We start from the raw sequence: 23225 nt of genomic DNA, 5'->3' as shown, positions 1-23225 counted from the left end.
TACAAACAGACGTTTTCCATGAGAGGTATCCGGGGACAATCGTTTTCCTCTTTCCATGTATTTTTTTTATTTATTTTTTTAACAGTTGCGTTCAGGGCACAATGGGGAGATGAAAGAGAGGATGCAGTGCAGAAGTTCACAGACAGGACTAATACAGAGCAAGAGAGACAGAAACTCGAGGGAAGTGTTCAGAAAACAATAACATGCAAAGTACGCAGGACTACAAAGGGCACACAGCGAATTTTAATCAAAACAAAAACGCTCTGATAATTGCTGCCGAGTGAATTGTGCGGCTCTGTGTGAATGCGCCTGTTGTCTTCGCAAGGATGGTTTTGCTCTCTGCCGCTGCTCGACATTGTTAATGAAATGCAAAGATGTGAATGCTCAAATGTGTCAATCCTTTGCTAGTCAATAAACCTTTGAGCTGAACAACAACCCGGGGGAATGGTGATTAAGCAAGAAATTCTCTAAAACATCTTTTTCCTTGAAGAAATGAAAATTCTGTCACCATTCACTCACCCTCATGAAGTTCTAAACCTGAATGACGTCATTCCTTCTTCTGTGGAACACAGACGTATTATATTCATGAATTAAATATTAACATTGGTATTCAAGCTAAACAGTGTCCTTGCTTATACTGTATACTTTTCTAAATGCAGCAACAGACTAAGCTAACAACTAAAAAATGGTGGCATTTTGCTATTATGCATTGGCAGTATCCCAGAAAATCCCATAATTAATCTCTTACCAGTTCGGCGGAAACTCCGCCCCGCAGCCGATTCTAAAGGTTTCATTGGTCGTAAATCACAGGGCTGATGGCCTACACCAAACACTAATTTCTAACCCTACCCTTCAGCCTAACCTTAACCAATGAAATTAGCTGTAGGGCGGGATTTCCGCTGAACTGGTTTGGGGGGCAAAAAAAAAAAAAAAAAAAAAAATCACGCGTTAGTGGTATTTACACGACACCGTTTTCAACTTTATGTGACAACAGCGTTTTAGAAAACTATACCATTATCATCTATTTACATCTCTGTGTAAACTACAAAAATGTGAATTTGTGAAAACGGTGATGTCATGCGTATGCGTATTACGAGTTCAGTCTATAGTCGCGCTTCTTTACAAAGTGACATCGCCATCTACTGGCCTGGCAGAGTGTTTTGACAACGTTATCTTCTGTACGCAAAAAACGCGAAGTAAAAACTTTTCTGTTTTTAGTACATCGTTGTGTAAACGTACCATCAAACGGCCAGAGGACAGTTCCTCAAGGCTATGACATCAACGAGGGAAATTAACATATGTGAAGCCGGAAAACAAGCATCAAGAAAGGGCTTCAAAATACAGGCCAAAAAACCATGTCCAAATATAATGACATTACATTTTACCATTAGATTTATTTTTCTCTCTTCTTACACACTCGTTTATTCCCCAAATTTGCTATTTGAACATTGTTGTTGAGTACTGAATGAAAAATTGCTTGTTTTTCATAATATGTAAGCCGCTTTGAATAAAGCATAGGCCTATGCTAAATTATTAAATACAAATGAGATGAAATGCTAATTTTTTGCCTAGTGATAAATTGTTGGTAAACACTGATACATGTATAATAAACATATTGCTAAATTAAATATCAAAATTGGAAAAAACACACAAAAAAAGCACATAAATCTCTTTTTGACATCATTTCTAACAGATGTTCCTTCTCTCCTCTTAAATATTTCAATTAAATTCATTAAAAACAGTCAAGCACAAGTGAAAGGAGTAGAGCTTTGCCCGCATGTATTTGTCTCTGAGCACAGCACTGGAAAACAGCACTGCTGTGCTCACGGATGAACACAATGAGGCAGCCAGTGAAATGTATTCACACTGCAACATGCACTACGTCCAGCTGCTTTAGATCAACTAATAACATTTCGTGTGCCTTTTCTCTACCCTTACAAAAAAGAAGTTTATTCAAGTGTTCTATTAGTATACTTCTTTTAATCTAAAAATAAGAAAGTATACTCTGTCTACATTTTATATACTTCTCAAAAATATACTTTATTTACTTCTCAGAAATATACTTAAAATTACACTTAAGTGTACTTGACTTATACTGAGAGAAAAGTCCAAGTATATGTGGCCTGTTCTTTAACTCAATCTTTTGATCGAGATATACTAATTAAGTAATTAATTATTCAAAGTATACTTGGCTTGTAGTTGTGTTAACTCTTTTGATCAAGTAGCCTATTAATTTTTTTACATAGTTTTTCATATACAGTCTTATGAAACTTACAGTGTTTGAAAATATTGATTAGAATATTGATATAAAACAGATATGTTTCTAATTCTGCGTATCTGAATTTTTGTGTAGGCTAGTCCACTGGTAGTGTATAGGAATTTACTCTTAATTCTACTTTTCCCCGCCGTTGACTGAATTTTCCAGCAATCCATGTTTTCAATGTTATACGGTAGGGGGCGCTATATGACACATCTTCTAGTACAGAATCTCCTTGATCAAAACACAGGAGAAAAAGAAGCTGAAACAAATGATAGATTGCTCACTCAAATGTAAAATAACGTGATCATCAAACATTAAACAGCGTGTAAAACAAAACTGCCTAATATTACCAAATGAAATGAAGCGCAACCCATGAAGAGAAAACGACTGTGAAGCTTTGAGGGTGTTGGACTCGATCGACTCCATCTGTGTTTTGATCATCGTTTTGAATCTGATCAAGGTGTAGTCTTTGACAAAAATGTGATTTTCTCAACTTTTTTGTTTAAAATGTTGCCTTTCTTTCTGAAATTTACCGACATTCAAGTGTTGATTAAAAAAGGATGCATGAAGCAAATAAAATGTTTTTAAAATTAAAGTACAGTTAAAGGTATTTTTCAAGTATAAAAAATAACATCTACATTTTAACATAGTAGTATACTGCAAGTGCAAAATAATATATAAATAGTAAACTGTAAGTATAATATTATGTTCACTTAAAGAAAACTCGCAAGTATACTTGCAGTAAAACTACTAAACTAGTAGTTTACTGAGAGTACACTTCAGTGTGTACTTTCATAAACTAAAAAATTTACTACTTGTATTAAAATAGTAAACTAAGTAGTTTACTACTCTTACACTTATAGTACACTTAAACATATACTTTTATATACTAAAAGTGGGCCAATTTAGTCCCAAGCAGTATTGAAATAGTACACTTACAAGTTTACTACAAGTACACATTGATATTAGTATACTTACTACATAAAGTATACTTTACAAGAACATTACTTAAGTATACTTCATAAAATTAACTTGAAGTATACTTCTTTTTCGTAAGGGTATTCACTCATTTCTAATTCTGTCTAATAACTCAAAACAACAGGTGGAGCCTTTCACACACTAAATACTGAATCAATCATCCACACACAGCAGGCTAATGTTGTTTTGATAAGCACTAATACACACCCAAATATGTTTTTCCAAAGATTAAAGCTGAAGTATGTCATTTAAAATACAGTGTTGCAGTCATCAATATATTTTACATGTCATTTTAACACAAGACACCTTTGTGAAAGAAAAGTAAGGAGACAACAGAGAAAAGACAATGATAGTTTATTTGTAACCTTATCTTGTGTATGAACTACAAACTCTGATTTCTATAATCGAACTCCATCTTTTTTTTTTTTTTTAAAGGTCATGAAATAATGTTTACATGAAAATCAATCCAGTCGTCTTTTACAGCATATCTCGCTCTCTTTTTTCTTTTTTTTTTTGTTAAATCTTTTAGAACAGGTTGGCACATGTAAAATTAAAATTTAAAAAGTTTTTGTTTTGTTTTTTTTGTTTTTATTTTCAAAATGTATTTTTATAGAAATCTACCACTAGAACAGCATTCCCTCTCAGAGACGAAAAGAAAGAAGTTACGTGGAACGGAGAGAAAAGCATCTCGTTCCCTCCTTAACCGAAACCCAAACCACAGATGTTTCACATGATGGGACATAACAAACATACGAAAAAAAAGGTTTCCCAAAAATTGGCAATTTAAGACAATGATCCAAATCCTCAAAACAATCAAATAAAATGCAACTGAAAGCAAGACTCAACTCAATGACTTGGTTTACTTTTGTGCTAAACTCCATAGACAATAAGGTTCTTCTTTCGCTGTAATGAACTTATGTTCGGATTGACGTCAATTTCAGTGACAACACAAAATAAAATCAGAAAGACAAGGAAGTGAATTAAGATTCGAAAGAGCAGCATATTCAGATGAAGAACAGTCTTTTTTTTTTTTTGCACGCTTGGATATCTTGATTAGCAAATGTACCAGATGGCCTTTGCTTCTAATGGGCAGGAGGTACTCTCAAAAACTTTTTTTGTAATGAACTGAAATAGCAAAGCTGACAAGCATAATTGCATTAGATATATTAAAATCAGAGTGCATCTGGTATGTGAACAAAATATGATACTAAAATGTTCACCAAATGCCACATGGTATCAGTCGGCATCTACATTAAGAACAGAAAAGCAAGAGAAAAATCGTCCTGTCAGTCCCCTGTGCGTTTTGCATTAATTATGAATGGCCGAAATGAAACACTACGAATCTGAATAAAATGTCACAGGTTTATTGGTTTACTTCAAATTACCTATAGCCCTCTAGATTGCTTTATAGATTAAATGATGCACTTGAAATGAGTCCACTTTGGCTCTTTCACCCTGCCTCGCTCTCCAATTTGACTCTGAATGCATTTACAGTGTCAAACCAATGTCTGTCGGCTACTCACCGCCCCCACCCACCCTGATCAAGGTCATTGGTTTCTATAGTGACCATCTCAGGCCATTCTGATTTCATAAATTAATTCATAATCTCAAGTCATCCACCCCTGCAGCCAAAGGCTACAGCATGTCTAAAGCCAAAGATAAATGTATCATTCTCGATCTGTGCCGAAAAATAAATAAAAGTGATTGAATATGACTAAGAAGTTTAAAAATAATTGCATAACTGCCTATAAAAAGATTGACAGTGATAGATAGAATATGAAAAAAAAAAAAAAAAAAAAAACTAGGAAAAAATAACACAGTCGGTTTACAGAATCTATAAAGACGAACCTGTGGCATCTTTGGAAGCCTTAGATCTGAGCGGCACTGACTTTGCCCTCTTATTTCGGGTTCTATGTCTGGCTTTTAGACCATCCCAGAATTAATTAATTCAACTGTATCCATGGACAGCACCAAGAAAAAAAATGGATTGAAATGGAAATGGTGCTACGTCAGTAGCATTTCCATGCTTTCGCCACATTTCCACTCTGTCAACCTTTGAATAAAGGCCTACAGTCTTCGGCCTCCTGCCCATATAGCATTTGGCATAGAATGAGTGTGCTGCATCTGTGTATGAGTATTGGGAAACTTTAGTAGGGTATCAAGGGTGAACTGCCACAGGAACTCACAATTGCTATGATAAAGAAGATGAAGAAAATAGTTTAATAACATGAAGCTTATTTTAAGCTGGAGATACCTTAAAATGCATTTAAGAGCAAGTGGGCAGACCCCCAAATGCTAACTTAATCCATAAATCTTCTGGTCCGAGCACAGAAACAATTTGAAATTAATTGCCCTGCATGCATTAAATAGACATGTGTTCCTGACATTTGGCCCGGTTTTAAATGGGGACATGTTTCCAGGGCTCTTTGTTCTAAATTTTAGGCTAGAGAAGCCAGGTATACATCTGCATATAATTTGTAGCAGCCATCCTTGCTGAAAAATTAGCTGGTTTAAGCTCGTCTCCCAGACTGTCCAATTTAATAAGTGCCCAAACCCTTTCTAAAACCAGCCAACAGATGAGCCTGACCAGGCTGAGAGACCAACTATGACCAGCAAACCTGCTTAATCTGGTTTAAAAAGCCTATTTTTCAGCAAGAGTAACTGAATAATGTGATATTTTCAAATATCATTAATTAAGGGGAGTCAAAAAATGAACCATTTAGAATTAACGTGATCAATTTAAACAATTATAGGGTGGAACATTTTCTAATATGACAATCTATAACCTAATATTTTAAAAGTATTGACACTAAATGTGAATCTTAAAGTTTCAGACAGATGGAAAGGTTTCAGATTCAGCTGCAAATGACTTTGAATTGGGTCCTCACATACAGAACAGACTTAAACAGAGTTTAAAAGCAAATTAGTAAACCAACAACTCTTAAAATAACATTCAAAAACATGGAGAAATAATTGCTGGAAAAATAATTGCTGATTACATCTTTTCTTGATTAAACCACAATAGTTATTTTCCTTAAATAAATAACTTCTGTTATGTAAAGACACTTTTGAAACGGTTGACGTACACTCAACTCCCAATGTCCTTTTCTACCTGTCAACATCTTATTCTTATACGTCTTGCATCGGTCTACTGTCTTTGTTTCGACAATCTTCAAAATCGATATGTCACATACTGTTCCTTAATAGTTTTAGAGGTCTTTTTTTTTTCTTCGTTTAATCCCCATTATGAAAAGCAGTTCAGATCTGGGTTTCTTGTACATTGTCTTTTGAGCTGGCCCGAATTAGCAAAGGTTCGTGGGCAGAGCTGTGTATAGAATTGATGGTGGAGGTGTGATTGTACACAGTCTTGTAAGCAGTGTAATGATTCAGGTGCTCATGCTCCAGTGGGGGAAGGGCGAGGTGGCCCTCCATGTTAGGTCCACCCGTCACGCAATCCTCGTCTACGTTGATAATCTCAATGGTTCGTGTCGGCGCGTGGTGGTTTTGCTGGTGATGCTGTTTGCGCATTTTATAAAAGATGATCAGCATGACGGCTGCCATCAGCGTGATGGCCACAAAGCAACCGATGATGATCTTCGTGGTCTTCATGACCTCATCCAAGGTGTTGAGGGAGCCGTCGATCAGGGCCGTGACAGGGATGGTGTAGGTCTTATCGGTGGCCTTGGTGGACAGTGGCGTCCGTGCTGTGGTGGTGGTGGTAGTAGTGAAGGAAGGTGGTAAAGTCTCCCAAATTCCAGAAGAAGGAGTTGGGGCGCCTTTCTGCTGTACTGTTGGGTGGCCCTCATCATGTGACGATTCTGTGGTCTCGACGGTAACTGTAGTGAAATAACTGAAGCTGCTGTTCTCTGTCGAAGACACATTAAGAGTAGCGGAGGCTGTTGTGTTGCCTGCGGAGTTGCTCACCATACAAGTGTATGTTCCAGTGTCCTGCATCGTGACATTGGTAAAGTTTAACGTCCCATCGTTGAGCACGGAAATGCGTATCTTGTATGCCCCGTGTGTCATGATGGACCCATTGGGCGTGATCCAGCTGACTGAGGTCAAAGAATTCGCTCGACATTTCAGTTCTGCTGCCATTCCCTCAGTCACATTCAGGTCCGCTGGAGGCTCCACGATCACCGGTGCATAACAATGGAAATAGTTCTGGTCGAGTTCGCCAATGTAGCGCCCTTTGTGGCTGGTAGGTGACGCACAGCGGGCACAGCAACTGGTATTGGCTGGCACCATTTCCTTTAGCCACCAACTGAGCCAGAGGATGTCACAGTTGCAGTTCCAGGGGTTGTGGTGCAAATGTACCCTCTCCACGTGGTGTAGTGGGGTGAAGAGGTCATGAGGCAGGAGGGTAAGGTTATTGTGGGCCAAATTGAGCTCCACAAGGGACTGAAGATCATCAAAGGCATTTCTCTCAATAGTCTGGATCTGTGCATGCATCATCCACAGTTTCTGTAAGTGGACAAGGCCTTTGAAAGACCCTGGTCTAATAATAGAGAGCTGGTTTCCTGACATCTCCAACTCATCCAAACGAACAAGAGGAATAAGGTTGGGGATCTCCTTCAAGTTGCACATGCCCAGGTTCAGGTATCGCAGGTTGCTGAGGCCTTCAAAGGCACCTTCTGAAATATAAGTGAGCCTTTTCAGCTCGCCCAAGTCCAGCCTTCGCAGTGATGGTACACGGTTGAAGGCATAAGAGGGTATACTCTCAATAGGATTATTCCTCAACCAAAGCTCCTTAAGTTTGGACAGGTACTCGAAAGCCCCATTGGGGATTGTGGTTAAACGATTATCGAAGAGCTCCAGAGTGTTGAGGTTGGCCAGCCCGTTAAAAGCTCCGATTTCAATGGTGCGGATATGGTTTTTGCTGAGCTGCAGGATCTCCAGGTGCCTCAGATGCTTGAAGCTGTCAACCCTAATCACCTGGATGAGGTTCTCCTGAAGGTTCAGGTACCTTGTGTTGGTGGAAATACCATCAGGTACATCTCGAAGGGAACGTCGTGTACAGATGACCTTGCTGAACTGGTTGCTACAAGAGCAGACGGAGGGGCAGGTCTGTGCTCGCACCAGGCCAGCCACCACCAGAAGCTGCAGGGCCAGTGACAGCACGAACAATGGGTCGGACAGGGCCCGGTTCCACCTAGGACCTCTCATCGTCTGCTGCATCAGGGAGGAGGTCATCTTGTTTATCATTCATAATTCGCTGACAGGTTCTCCACTCTTTGGGAAGTGTTATATTAGGCCAAACTGCAAAAAAAAAAAGAGAGAGAGACAGAGAAAAAATCATGTAAGGTTTGGAATAATAACTGACTGACACAAATCAATGCTAATACAGATATATACAACAGATAAAACATACTAAAATGTCATAATTTTATTGGGTTTCGGTTGCTTATTTGCACATACTTTTTAGTGCCTGATTCACAAAATTAGCCAAAAACACTGCCATAAAAGCTGTGCTGCAATCAATTTACATGGCGCAAATCTCCACTATAAGGGCTTAACTCTCTAATAAATAAGTAAATTGGAAAAACTAGGGAAAAAATAAATAGCACTGCAATCTTGAGAACATTCTTTGCCACATTAACACACAAGCACAGACAAACGTACAGAGGAATAGCCAGTCACTGTACTCTAGCAATGAAAACAACATCTCTTGTATAGCCACACAAGCCCATTTTGCCCAGTGGAAGTGAATAACAGACATTTTTCACACACACATGCATCGCAGGTGACCTTCAAGAGTGTTTCATATCTATTTCTTTCTTTCTTTTTTTTTGTTCTATTTTTTTTTTTTGTGCGTGTGGTGTCTGAGTTCATGTCTTTGCACGCACACCACTTTCAATCTAAGTCACATAAAGCTGCACCACAATATTGGGTCTGCTTTCTCTGTTTCCCCCTCTCCTCAGTCAGGGAGATATGAGCTGCCTTGTCTGTCTGTGTCACTTTATTTATTCTTGCAGAGGAGGCATAAATAAAAGCATGGCTTCCCACCTACCGATCCTTCAGTCAACCCTACGTATCTAAAGCGAACACGCACTTAAAGACATGCGTGTGACCGGACTGAGAATGAAAAGTGTGTGGACAGACGCATGTTGCACCCTCTTGTTCCCTCAGCTGAGTATGTGACTCACTTTAGTGTCTATTCTGAAAGGAATTGGTCAGGTCAGCTAGTTTATTAGTCATCAACCAGCTGACTAGAGTCTAGTTTTTTTCCTCACATTTGTTTTAGCTTTAGAATTTTATATTTATATTTGTATTTATGCATTTAGATGCACTCAAGATATTACAGGGATATATAATCTTACAGTTCATACACTCCCTGATAACCAAAGCCATGGCATTAGCATTGCTAGTGGCATGCTAGTTTAAAAACACAATTTCTCTAACGTTAGCATGTGTTTGTTTTGAAAACCTGTATTGAAACCCTGGAACTTTTTTTACTATGTTTATTAGCAGCAACATTTCATAATCAATTAGCCAGTGGGTTGTCTTGAAGAAGCATTATATAATTAGTTGGATTTAGGGTCATGTGTAACTAGGCGAGACTTTTGTAGGGGTGTTTAGATTAGACTCATTCTTGTATTATGTCTGTAGACACTTTGAGCACTAGAAAATCTGCTCACAGTCGGTTTTGTAGGACCTTAAGAAGAACCGTTGAACATGGATGTTCTTCCCTCTGGGCATTACAACACGATGCAGAAAGCATTGCAAAACTGTTTGTACCACTTTTCACTCTCTTGCTCGTCTTTCCTCTTCCTCTCGGCAGGGTGCTGGTCTTAACCTAATAATGACTGCCATAACAATCAATTCTTTCATCGCAAATCTACTTGTACTGCTGCCCTGAAGTCTTAGACTGCTGGTGATGATTACACATGAAACTCAACCATGTTATCACTAAACGTTTTGAAGGAGAATGACTTTCAGTAACAATATGCCCATTTTTACTCCATTTAATCGAATTTCATGCACAGATAATTGTAATATATATCTTGTATGTAAATGCTCAATTACAACAAAAGATAAAGCTTTAACATCACAAATCTTAAAAAAAAAAGAAAAAAGAAAAAGAAAAGAAGCCCTGCTGGATTCAAGTGCGGGGTCCGGTTTATCTTCCCTGATTTGATTTTACACTAATAAAATTGCATAACACAATCTAGGTTGCTCCAAGTCGAGAGAGAGAGAGAGAGAGAGAGAGAAAGAGAGGGGGGCAAACAAAAAAGCACTCCACAAAAATCCTGCTGCTTCTCAAACAATGAGCCTGGCAAAATTGGATTTCGTGTGGGAAGGGAATTAGATGAAAAAATGATAAACAAAAAATAAGATTATGAAATGAATACATTTTTAAACTTCTGGCCCAGTAAGAGATGATGAAGCAGGCGGCAAACGCTTCAGCGGGGAGGGAGGTAAAGAAGAGGATCAAGCGGCGGAAGCCTTGAAAGGTGTGAGGTGTAACGAAGTGAATTAATTTTTTTCAAATAACATGAAAGTGAATGCCATTGCTGCTGACAACAATGCGGCTGTGTGCTTCTTTACACAGCGCGGGTTAGAAAAGCTTCTGTACTTTCCTTCACACGGCAGGGTGAGCAGGTTGAGGTGAGAACAATTATGGCAATCATACAGTTCCGCACAAAATAATCAAATGTCAAGAGCCGTTTTGGATTAATATGGTGTTCATCTTCGAGAGGAGGAGAGAGGTAAGGGAAAGATAAGGGTGGAAGAAGAGAAGAGGAGGTGGTGGTGGAAGGAGAAGAGTGGGGGAAGAAGGAATGAAAGAGTAAGAGATGGAAGAAGAAATATGATGAGGAAGGTGAAATGAAGATGAAAGAGTAGGGAAAAGGGGAAGGTGAAATAAAAAGGAAGTAGAAAGGAAGAGGTGGAAGAAGAAGGATAGACGAAAAGGAATTAGATCGGCATGAGGAAGTGAAGTAGAAGGAGAGGGAAGGGGAGAAGAAAATAAAAGGTAAATGAAGATGAAGTAGTAGTAGAATGGAAAGGGGAAGAAAACTATGAAAAGTGAAAGCCAGGAAGAAGAAAAAGGAAAGAGGAAATAAAAGTGAAGAGGAATGTGAGGAAATTGAAGAAGGACAGAAAAGAAAAAGGAGGAAGAGGGAGTAAAGTGGGAGAAAGATGGAAGGAGAGAAGAAAAGGAAGTAGAAGAGAGAGAATGGAAGAGGAAATAAGTGCACAGGAAGGTTGGGGCAAGGAGAAGAGAAAAGGAGGAGGAGGAAGAAGAGGAAGATAAAGTCAAAGGGAAGATGAAAAAGTAAGTAGGAGGGAAAAAGAAGGAAAAGAAATATAGGATAAGAGTAAGCAGACAGGAAGAGGAAGAATGGAAGAGATGAATAGGAGGGATAGGGCAAAAAAGAAAAGAGAAGAGAACAGGAGGAAGCAGAGAGGAAGATGAAGTAAAAGGGAAGAGGAAACTGAGAAAAGGAGTAAGGAGAGAATAAGAGGAAGTAGAACGGAAGAGGGAGAATGCAGGGGGAAATTGAAGCGTAGAGGAAGGTGAGGGCAAGAAAAGAGGAAAGAAGACAATGAGGGAGACAAAGTAAAAGGGAAGAGGAAAAGGATGAATGGAAGTTGGAAAGATAAGGAAGGAAAATAGAACAAGAAGAGAAGACGAGAAAGGAAAGAGGAAGAAAATGTACATGAGAACAGAAAAGAAAGGGAAAATTAGGAGGAAGACCAAGGAGAGGGGAAAAGGAAGTACAAAAAGAATAGAAGAGGAGGATCTTTTTGACAAAACAAAGAAAGAAAACATCCACATGTGCATTGCATCGTCATTTGGCAACACACCCAAGCCACAGATGAGGGTAAAGCTGAGCTACGAGTAATGCTGTCGTATAACAAACATGTCATATCAAAACTGCTCGATTCAAAACCCCAAGGTATTGAGAAAATTAAAGATTTCCTTTAGATTTTTCAATCGCAGTCAGAGAGAGGCCCTGAGCCAGGTTTCATTTATCTGCAGGCCTGCTAGAGCACAATTCATAGGTATGCTGGATAGCATCAATAAACTGTGATAGTTCAGCCATTGCTTTACAAGACTGGGAATTGCATCATATAAATGAAAGCTGGAGTGGAAGTTCTCCATAGGGTCATCCATCTACAGACGGATGAACAGCTGATGGACTGTAGAATCACCAGTTACCTGAAGCAGCAGTGGTAACCTTCAGATGTTATGATAAGGCGCGTACAACAGCACACAGCAACAATATTGAAGTAACACCAAACAAGCAAGAATGCTGTCATCAATATCGGGTTACATTTTAGACAAGTCACTGTGTCTATTTTAACTTTGCCAATGAAAATATTTCTAAATATACAGAGTAGAATTGGATGTTTACATGACATCTAAATTTAATTTTTAAATGAATCTCTTATAAATAGTAATATTAATTTCTCGCCGATTCAATGTTTTGAAGGAATCGATTGAGAATGATTCAATGACTCACTCAGATGGTCACTTGTTTCATTCCTGAATGAATCAGTGTTCTGTAAGAATTGGATGAGTGAATGCTTCAGTGACTCACTCATAAGTAGTAATTAACTTAATTCCGGAATTAAACAATGCTTTGAAATAACTTGTTGAATAATTATATGCATAACTCAGAGATCACTAGTTTATTCCTGAATGAATCTGTGCTTTTGAATGAATCAGTTGTGAATGTTTCAGTGACTCACTCATAAGGATGGTTGTTTAATTCCTAAATGAATCCATGTTTTTAACAAATTGGACGAATTAATGCTTTGGCCACTCACTCATAATGAGCAATTAGGTGTGTTTGGCTTGAAGTGGCACTACGCAGATTGATCGGTGTATGACATAAAAAAAAAAAAAAAGTGAAAGCATGCGTAGCCGTCTTTTATGAATTGGATTAATGTTTTGAAGTAATTGATTGAGAAAGATTCAATGACTCACTCAAAGACAGCCACTTTCTTATTCCGGAATATATCAGTGTTTTGAACAAATTAGATGATTGAATGCTTCTATTCACTCATAAAGAGTAATTTGCTTCATTCCTGAGAGAATCAGTGCTTTGACTGAATAATTTTTGTGAATAATTCTCTTGAAACGCTTGCAAAAACAGGCACTTTATTGCCACCTACTGGCATAATGATGCAATTTCAAACACAAGCAGAGTGACGTAAACAGTGTAGTCCACTGCTGTCGGACTGTTATGTGCTCTTGAAAAAGATTCATGGACCAGACTGACTGCTGTATAATTTAAAACACATTCCAGTTAATGTAAACAATAAGCATTTGGTAGAAGATAATTTCAAGCTCCCCATAAGGCCATGCACCATGCAAAGAGAGTTTCTCCCTCTCAGTAATCCTGTGAATTCTGCAGCAAGGAGGATCTTGGTTCCACAAAAAAAAAAAAAAAAAAAAAAGAGGGATGAAAAGGATGAGTCATGACAAATCAGTAAAGAGCAACAGTGTTTCATTTATAGGGCATTGCGGAACTGCAGCTCCTTCAAGAACGGGGGAGAAAGACAAAAAAGCGGGAGGGGGGATAACGGCACCCATCACTGTACGCTCATACTCAGGAATGGTACGGAACAAAGTATGTGGGCTCCGTCAGACAGTCGCAACTGGAGGTTACAGCAAGGAAATGGGTTTTGGCAACCGTGGAAACAAAAGCAGACTATCTGTTAGCACCGCGCAAGTCCAGACCCCCGTGGCGGTGGCAGGTGGAAACGCACTGGCAGGGAGAGTGGTGGAAAGGCCCCTACAGAGAAAGACGAGGCAAGCGCTGGCAGGAAAAACTCGCCTGATGAGAAGAAATGGAAAGAGGTGTCTGGATGTACACAATGACAAGATGGCAATACATGAAGGCTGATAGATAAGGGTTATATAAATACTGGTGCTCTTTGAAGAGTTCTACAGACCGACGATCTAATGACATGCGGGATACAAGCAGGTCAGCTGCATTTTGTACAGCAGGGAAATTAAGGGGAGATCAGGGTGCAATAAAATGGTGGAGATTCCAATAAGGCAAATTCTCTCTCTCTCTCTCTCTCTCTCTCTCTCTCTCTCTCTCTCTCTCTCTCTCTCTCTCTCTCTCTCTCTCTCTCTCTCTCTCTCTCTCTCTCTCTCTCATATCATTCCCAACCAGAGGACATTCAGTGCCGCAGCTGGATAAAGCGCATCACATGAAACTGAATGGATTCTTCTAGATGTTATGAATGTGTATTCATTCAATAACAGCCATGTCTAAGACCAGATGATGAATGATTTCATCTAGAGCTTTTTCCACTATGAAGAATCACTTTTATTCTGTATTGTGAAAAGTGGTCAATTAACTTAAAGTGAGGAAACCCGTTGCCTTAAAATTAAGTAATAAACTTCATGCGTAATTGAAAAAAATAAGTTATGTGGAATTGTCAAGTTCACATAACTTAATTTTTTCAATTCCACATGAAGTTTATTACTTGAGTTTAAGGCAATGGGTTTCCTTACTTTTTTACGTCAATTGATCACTTTTCACAGTGCAGAATAAAAATGATTCTTTATTATGGAAAAAGCTCTGGATGTAATCATTCATCATCTGGTCTTAGACGTGGCGGTTATTGAATGAATACACATTCATAACATCTAGAAATCCATTTAGTTTCATGTGATGCAATTTATCCAGCTGCGGCACTGAATGTCCTGTGTAAAGCAGGAGTGTCGTGCATGAAAGCATCATAAATAAATATTTGGACTGACCAAATTTATGCATGCACAATTGTGCAGCTTAATAATGAATCCCAACACGGTCAATTAGGAAACGTTCAGTCATGGGCAGTCCTGGCCTAATGGTTAAAAAGTCGGACTTGTAACCCGAAGGTTGCGGGATAGATTCTCAATACCAGCAGGAAATTACTGAGGTGCCTTGAGCAAGGCACATAACCCCGGGCGCCACAGCAAAAATGACTGCCCACTGCTCCGGGTGTGTGTGCCCACGGTTTGCAGTGTGTGTTCACTACTGCACTAAACTTGGATGGGTTAAATGCAGAGGGCAAATTCCGAGAATGATTTGCCATAGGCTACTTGGCCTTCACGTCATGTCAGTTCAATTATGTCAATTCTGACTTTCTTGGATCAACATTTCATTGGTCCTGGAACCACATTATAATCAAGCAATCAGATTTTGAGTAAAGTTTAGGGTTTGGCCAAATGTTGTTGCAGGACCAAGAAATGATATCGACCCATAATAATGTCATATTTGGGTAAATCATGTTGCAGAACCTGCATATAAAAGAGTCGGCACCCATACTCAATTGACCTTACTTAGTCAACATAACACATCTGACTATTTTTGCCTCAATGGCTCCAGCTACAAAACCCACTAATTTAATTAAGAACCCATTTTCTATTTTGGATGAGTTAGATTGAAGCATCGTAATTCTGCAACAGAATAGGCACTTCCAAAGTAACAAGTGGCCATCTGGCGTATTCTGTATTCCAGAACTCTTTTCAGAGACAGCACTGTTTATGCAAATGAGTTGTCTTCTCATTAGCATCTCTGCAAATATATCACTTCCCTCGACACACCCCAGTTCAACTTGCCCTGCCACCCTCCCGGACCCCAGATATCCCTCCAGGACCTCAGATATCCCTCCCACCTTGTTGTCAATGGGCGCAGCAAAGTTTCTGCTCGATGTCTCCTTGGCGACCACTTTTCCAGCTGACACTGATTTACTTCCTGTCCTTGGTTGCCATGCCAACCCCCCTGCAAGGAGGCATGATGGAGACAAATTGTGAACAGAATCGTCCCAATCAACACCAAAGCCTTCTTTTTCAACTACTTATCTTTCGTAAAGAAGTGTCAAAGGACATGTGTGCTTCACCAACATCATGTTGTTGACATGAAACAGTGACTCTACACGAATCTCATATATAATTTAATGCAGAAATAAAGACATTGAGCTTAACACATGTCAGCTACGTCAGATCTATGAATAGAAACTCTTCACTGATTTTTCTTGCTACTCAGACGGAAATACACTTCCCTACATTTTTGGATAATTTTCCTATCCAAACTTATTCTATTCCTGACAAGGAACGAAACCATTCACGCCACTAGAGTGTTGCATTGTTAATGCCTTCACAATAAGACTCTCTCCACTAGACTTGATTAAAATGTCAATAAGAGAACCAATCTTCTCTCTGCCAATCCAACAAACAGACAAAGCTCAGCGTCTTGTGGCAATTTATCCATTTCTATTCATATTCAAAAACCCTAGTGGATTCCCAAGTTTGGTGAAATGTATGTTATCTAGTGGAATGAACCAATGCCTGGTGATTGAAATACATTAAATAAACAGATAAAGTGCAAATCCCGCATGACCTTTCCTGTTAGTGGCTGTGTTTTTTTTTTTTTTTTTTTAAAGACATTACTGTCAGTCTTTTTTGAAACTGAAATGGCTGAAGGATATTTGGGGGATGATTTTCTGTGCTTGTTGGAGCAATAAAGAGAGAGAGAGAGAGAGAGAGAGAGAGAGAGAGAGAGAGCGAGAGAGAGAGAGCGAGAGAGCGAGAGAGAGAGAGAGAGAGAGAGAGAGAGAGAGAGAGAGAGAGAGAGAGAGAGAGAGATGGCACACACACACAGTGAGATTGTGTGATGTAAGCTGTTCTTATGTAAAATGCTCCCTAAAAGTCCATTCATGTAAATTGGCTGGTGGAGAGCGGCACATCAGGCTTGATTTGCACAGACGTTCATCCATTTGCAGGAATTATCGTGATTATACAAAGGGCAGGTCTGAGGGGAGACATTGCTCAGGGACTAAATCTAAAGTAACTCCAACGGACCCATTTATTAGACCAGTTAACTTGCCATCTGAATAATTGTGGCCTAGGCGTTTACATCTAATCAAGTCATGCTTTGCAGTAAAACTATTTTTTTAAACATACTTAAAACAAGATACATTTACTCTAGAGGTGAAGTAAGATATCAAGCCTTGCTTTCAGAGAAAATATCTTAATAATACATTTGACAAAGTAATTTCAACAATTTAATGAGGTTCAAGCTTTGGAAAAAAAATGAAAATGGTGTGAGAAATATTATAGCTAATTATAAACGATAAAAATAAATGATAAAAAATGTAACGCAATATAAAAAATATATTTTCTGAAAACAAAAATGTAGTAATATTTCACAACATTTCACTAGATAAAGTACATTTATCTTGTTTTAAGTATTACATATTTTTACAGCAAAATAAATTTTTCATGTTATTCATTATTAATTATACAAATTATATAAAAATACAAATGTTTGCATATTTAACAAAAGGAAATTATAACATAACATAATCATAACAGTATATATATATATATCGTACTGTATATACAGCATTTACTGTACAGCATTATTATTATGGTGCTATATTTTGCAATAGGTCACATCTGTACATGATACGCTGTGAATCACCCCTGACCCTTTGACCAAAACATGAAAACTGGTCTGGGAGTAGATGTGTGCATTAATCATGAGTGACTGACCAATACATCCACAGGGCACCGCATTCACCAAACAATTGAGTCTAAATCATTTCCACGGGCCGGTCGGAGGATGGAGAGGGGTGTGAGGCCTGGCCTAAGGCAACACATTTTACAGACAAATGAGCCGTGCAAATTCCAACCCCACTGTCGCATTGGGAACGTGCTTTGGACCAATGGTCTGAAGCTGCAAGCTCGCACGTGGAGTTACATATGATTTGGGGACAAAATAGGGCTATTTTACGTTTTGATTCAATTGTGTATAGTTGTGTAATCCAATTAAACAATAAGTCATGAAGAGATGTTAAAATCAACATGAAATAACCCATTTCACAACCCTCACTCTTGAAGAGAATCAAATTAAGTACAGGACTTCAAATGACTTTTACTAAAAAAAGCTGCTTTTTTATTTTCTTAAATTACTTCCTAGAAAGTCTGCAATACATTACTAGCCTTAAATAATTCATTTAATATAGATATTGTTATTATTATTATTATTATGTTTAATTATAATTATACACATATACTCTATATACATATACATATATATATATACATATATATATATATATATATATATATGTATATATGTATATATATATATATATATATATATATATATATATATATATATATGTTTGTATATATTTATATATATATATATATATATATACACACACACACATATATACATATACATACATACATACATACATTCATGTACATGCAGATATGTTTGTGTGTGTGTTTTTGTGTTTAGTGATTATATAAATTTTAATTACATATTTAATGATTATCTTTTCATGATATATGAAGATAACATATTTTCCTGGAACGTGTATAACATACAACAGGATGTGCAAATGTGTTTGTGCAAAAACAGTGTCAATTTTGACTTTAACAACCACATCTGACATCGCATCCAGCAGTCACACTGGAAGTGGTAAATGAAGACGAGCACATTGCATCATGGGATACGGTCTCCCCCGCTGACGTCCTCCTCTCTCTCTATCTAAAACAATTACACATTCGGATCCACATATACACCATCAAAAACACAGAAAACATGACAGGAAATCATTACCGCAGATAATCTCCTCACGCATACATACAGACGTGACGTTATCTCCTACATCGCTGCCACCTGGTTTGATGTATTAGTGTAATTAGGCAGAATTGTGTCTGACACACAGATGCCGTATCGATCGGATCTGCCCGCGGGGGGATCGGACCCCGCTGAGGAGATCAGCTCTTACAATCAACGTCTAGACACTATTATATGTGTTCGGATGCTTCTTTTGCGAGAAAGTTTGTCGTCATGTAATCCAATCAAACAATACGTCACGAAGAGATGTTACATATAAACACAACACATTTCACTTCCATAACATGTTATATTACGTTATGGATTGATTCTCCAAATAGTATCTGTAGCCTTGGGAAGAAGGTTGTCTTATTGAGGAAGTATTGATGTATGATGAAGTTTCACTTCTGGTGAAGGCATCTGTGCGTTCACAACCGATGTTCCTTTCACAGCTGCGTCTGTTCGGCACCAAGGACGGCGGCCCGCTGCCAACACATGGCTTGGAGGTACGGGCACGCCTGGTGGCGTATCGCGAAGCACAGCTGGAGACCGTCAGAGCTCATCAGGAAGAAAGTTGCCTGCACGGCACTTAAGGGAATTCACAAAAGGCGAATGCTGTTGGCTCCCGCCGTCATTTCAAAGACACCTAAAACAAGACCACGGCTGCGTCCGAAAACTGATAAATGCTGCCTTCGGAGGAACGCATTCAAAGGTCGGAAGGCATCAAGGCACGTCCGAATGCAATGTTAGTTTCACTTCCTGTCTCCCGAGATACCTTCATCTGATGGATTTTTAAAAGCAACATAGATGTATCCTTCGCTGCTTTTGATATCCCACAATCCTGTGCTTTCCTATCTGTGACAGTTGAGCTAAAAACCAAAGATGGCGTCTGAAAGTTGCGTCTGGTCGTCAGTTTGTATGTAAATGTACATTTTTGATCAATGTTTTCCACTTATGTCATTTCTAGCAAGAAATTACTATTGTAGTCATTAAATATTCACTTAGTTTTCACCCAAGCTCTCTCTGTTTTGCTGTAGATTATTAAACGGTTACGCTGCCTCAGAAGTCTGTCTGAAATCAGTTTTGTGAGGCACCTTCGTGAGCAAAGTCATTGGGCCCTATTTTAACGATCTAAGCGCATGGTCTAAAGCGCACGACGCAAGTGCACTTAGTGCGTGTCCGAATCCCTTTTTGCTATTTTAACGACGGGAAAAATGGTCGGCGCACCCGGCGCATGGTCTAAAAGGATTGTCCCTATTCTCTTAATGAGTAATGGGTGTGTTTTGGGTGTAACGTGCAATAAACCAATCAGATTGTCATTTCCAATTCCCTTTAAAAGCCTGTTGCGCTCGCGCCATGGTGGATTCATTTATATGGCAGAATTTGCAAGCGGAAAGACTGACGGCTTCTCTAGCGAGGAAACGGATCTGCTCGTGCGCGATGTTAAAACGTGCGAGCAGACCATTTACGGGACAAGGCGGATTTATGTACAATAATAATATTTTACATTGTAATCCTTTTATTTTTAATATTTGGCATGATTGTGTGCCCTGTGTGTGTAATAAGCACAGTGTACACGCATTGTGCACCCGCATACTACTAATGCGCCCTTTAAATAACAAAATAAATATTGCGCCATTGACTTATGACCAGGTTTCAGTTGGTCAATGGCGCAGTCTATTTCAGTTGACCGTGTCAACAATGCGCCTGAACACACCTCGTTTTCAGACCAGCACGCCCATAGGCGAATAGATGGATGCATTTGCTATTTAAACAACGTGGCGCAGGATGTGAAAATGATAACTGCGTTGGGCTGAAACTAGCAAAAAACACTTGCGCCAGTCCACGCCGCGTGTATGTATGATAAGGTCGCGTGTATGATAAGAGACAACAAGTTACGTTTTCGGACGCAGCCCACGTCACCCGAAGAGTTTTACGTCATTCCGACAACGTGTTTTGCACCTTCAATAATAATAATCGCCTGTTTTTCACTAACCATACTACGTTTGTCTTTGTCCCTTGTCGTGCTCCAAGGTTGTCAAGGGGGCGTGGAAGGACTGATACCTCTTTCAGGATCATAAAGTCAAGTGGCAATTCTGAGCCTCTCAAGTCAGTCATCTCCAATACACTCGCGTCTGAGAACAAATCCATCCGTATTATGTGGACACCTCAGCGTCTATACTGACATTCAGTCTTCTAATTAAAAACCCCCCAAAAAAGTCCCTGTTTGGATTTAAATTAAATCCAAACTAATAGTAAAAATTTCTAGAATGTCATAAGATCAACACATTGCTGTTTGCATATGAAAATTTGTCAGCTACAACAGAGTGAGACTTCTCCTGTCTGAATAAGCGTCTTAGTACAACGCGCGACAACAATAAGAAGTGAAAAGAATCATAAAAATTAAGGTTGGTTGCATTATACATCTTAAAGTATCTCTTTTCTACTGCATCAAAAGAAGGAACTCTAATTCTTGCACTAAAAACCTCAGGTAGGAGGAGATCGCAGGCGAAATCCCTGCAGGAGTGCAGCGACAAGACATTCTCATGTTACACTACATTTGTTGAATTAATAACAGATAATTTAGCTGCAGGTGCAGGAACACACTGTGCTCCGTGCGTTAAACTCAGCATCCAGGGTTGCTTTCTTCTCTGATCTGAAATCAGTCTTTGAACGGCTCAGGTTTGCAGAACAAACTCCTGGTTCAGAATAATAACGCCGCTTCTACACAATCTGTTACCGCTGAGCATCACGACTGAAAACAGCACATCAGTTTGTCCTCGACAGGCATCTGTACTTCGAGTCCCTGTAAACGAGTAGGTCTTATTTACTGACAGCTTTGTACTTTGCCCTACATAGTGCCCCTATGACAATATATAATATATAATATATATATATATATATTTTTTTTTTTTACATCTTTACTAAAGGGATAGTGACCCAAAAATCAAAACACTTTCTTTTTGCAGTCGAACACTGAAGATGATGTTTTGCGGAATGTCCCAGTTGCCTTTCCATACAATGAAAGTGAATGGGGATGAAGGCTGCAGGTGTTATTTTAGTTTTTATTAATAGTTTGCATTTATTTTTAATATTTTTAGTTTTCATGTTAATTTTAGTTTAATAATTAATTATATTAGTTTAATAAATGATGAATCATTTTAGTATTTTTTTTATTGGTTTTTGTCAGTTTAATATATATATATATATATATATATATATATATATATATATATATATATATATATATATATATATATATATATATATATATTTTTTTTTTTTTATATTGCTATTTATGTTTCATTTATTTTTTATTTCAGTTTTAGTTTGTTTTAATTTATTTCCAATTAATCATTTTAAACTTATTTTAGTTTATTTCCAAGGAAACATTTCTAAAAAAAAAAAAATATATATATATATATATATATATATATATATATATATATATATATATATATATATATATATATATATATATAATTTTTAAATAATTTTGATATATCGTGCAGCCGTACTGTTGTATTCAAACCCCTTTGTACTTTGGACCAGCTTTTATCATTCATACAATCCGTCAAAACGAACCTAATGTATGTTATGTAAGCATCTGTCACACGTACAAACGAGCAGACTCAACCATTCAAATTTGTCCTGATCAAATGTCAATATGCATGAGTCAGGACAGACTTTCTGAAGGAGGCAGCGTTGTGTTTGATGCTTCGGATGTTGTGGGCCCTAATCACTGTGGTGTTTAATTTAACAAAGCCACAGAAAAGGCTGAGACAACTAAGGCGAGGGAGCAGTTGCTTTCCAATGTCACCATCTGTTATTTATACAGTTACCGCCTCCTGCGGGAGACGGCAAAAGGCCACATATTGCAGAAAAAAACATAAATCTATCACTTCAACTCATTATCTTTTTAATCAGCTGACCCAGGCTCCCCTCTCAGGGGAACAGCACAGCCGGGGTACATTTAGGACAGACCCATAACTCACCCACAGCTCCCCCATCCAAAGAAAAAATAATATTACAGAAGGGTGAACATGAGTGTGCATAGATGTGTGAGGTTTGACTACACATACTGTGCGTCCATCTACGTCCAAAAGGTTTTTAGATCTATTTATTCTGTTATTTACTTTGAAATAAATTTTTCACTTTAAATTATGTTTTTGATGGTAAAATGTTAAGTTAGTAAATCCTATATAAAAAAAAAAAAAAAAAATGTTAAAACACTAATGTTACTGAGACACTGGACTCTGCAGGGGTGCAAAAGTACACACACACACACACACACACGCACGCATGCACGCACGCACGCACACACACACACACACACACGCACGCACACACTACTGGGGTCGGTAAGATTTTGTTATGTTTTGTTTATGACTTATGTTCAA

General features: G+C 38.3%; 1 protein-coding gene across 2 annotated transcripts in view; it reads right to left on the bottom strand.

Moving 5' to 3' along the window:
- Window positions 1-5250: 5250 nt before the first annotated feature.
- lrrc4ca (leucine rich repeat containing 4C-a) overlaps window positions 5251-23225 on the bottom strand; it is a 202074-nt gene continuing 184099 nt past the window's right edge. For both annotated transcript variants that reach the window (XM_079858755.1, XM_079858754.1), the window contains one exon: window positions 5251-8497. In XM_079858755.1, coding sequence (XP_079714881.1) covers window positions 6497-8443 — 1947 coding nt within the window. In that variant the 5' untranslated portion in view covers window positions 8444-8497 and the 3' untranslated portion in view covers window positions 5251-6496. The remainder of the gene's footprint in view (window positions 8498-23225) is intronic.

The sequence above is a fragment of the Squalius cephalus genome (assembly GCF_949319135.1).
Source record: "Squalius cephalus genome assembly, chromosome: 23".
Lineage (NCBI taxonomy): Eukaryota > Metazoa > Chordata > Actinopteri > Cypriniformes > Leuciscidae > Squalius > Squalius cephalus.
The sequence above is the reverse complement of the archived record's forward strand: the minus strand, read 5'-3'. Positions and strand labels throughout refer to the sequence as shown.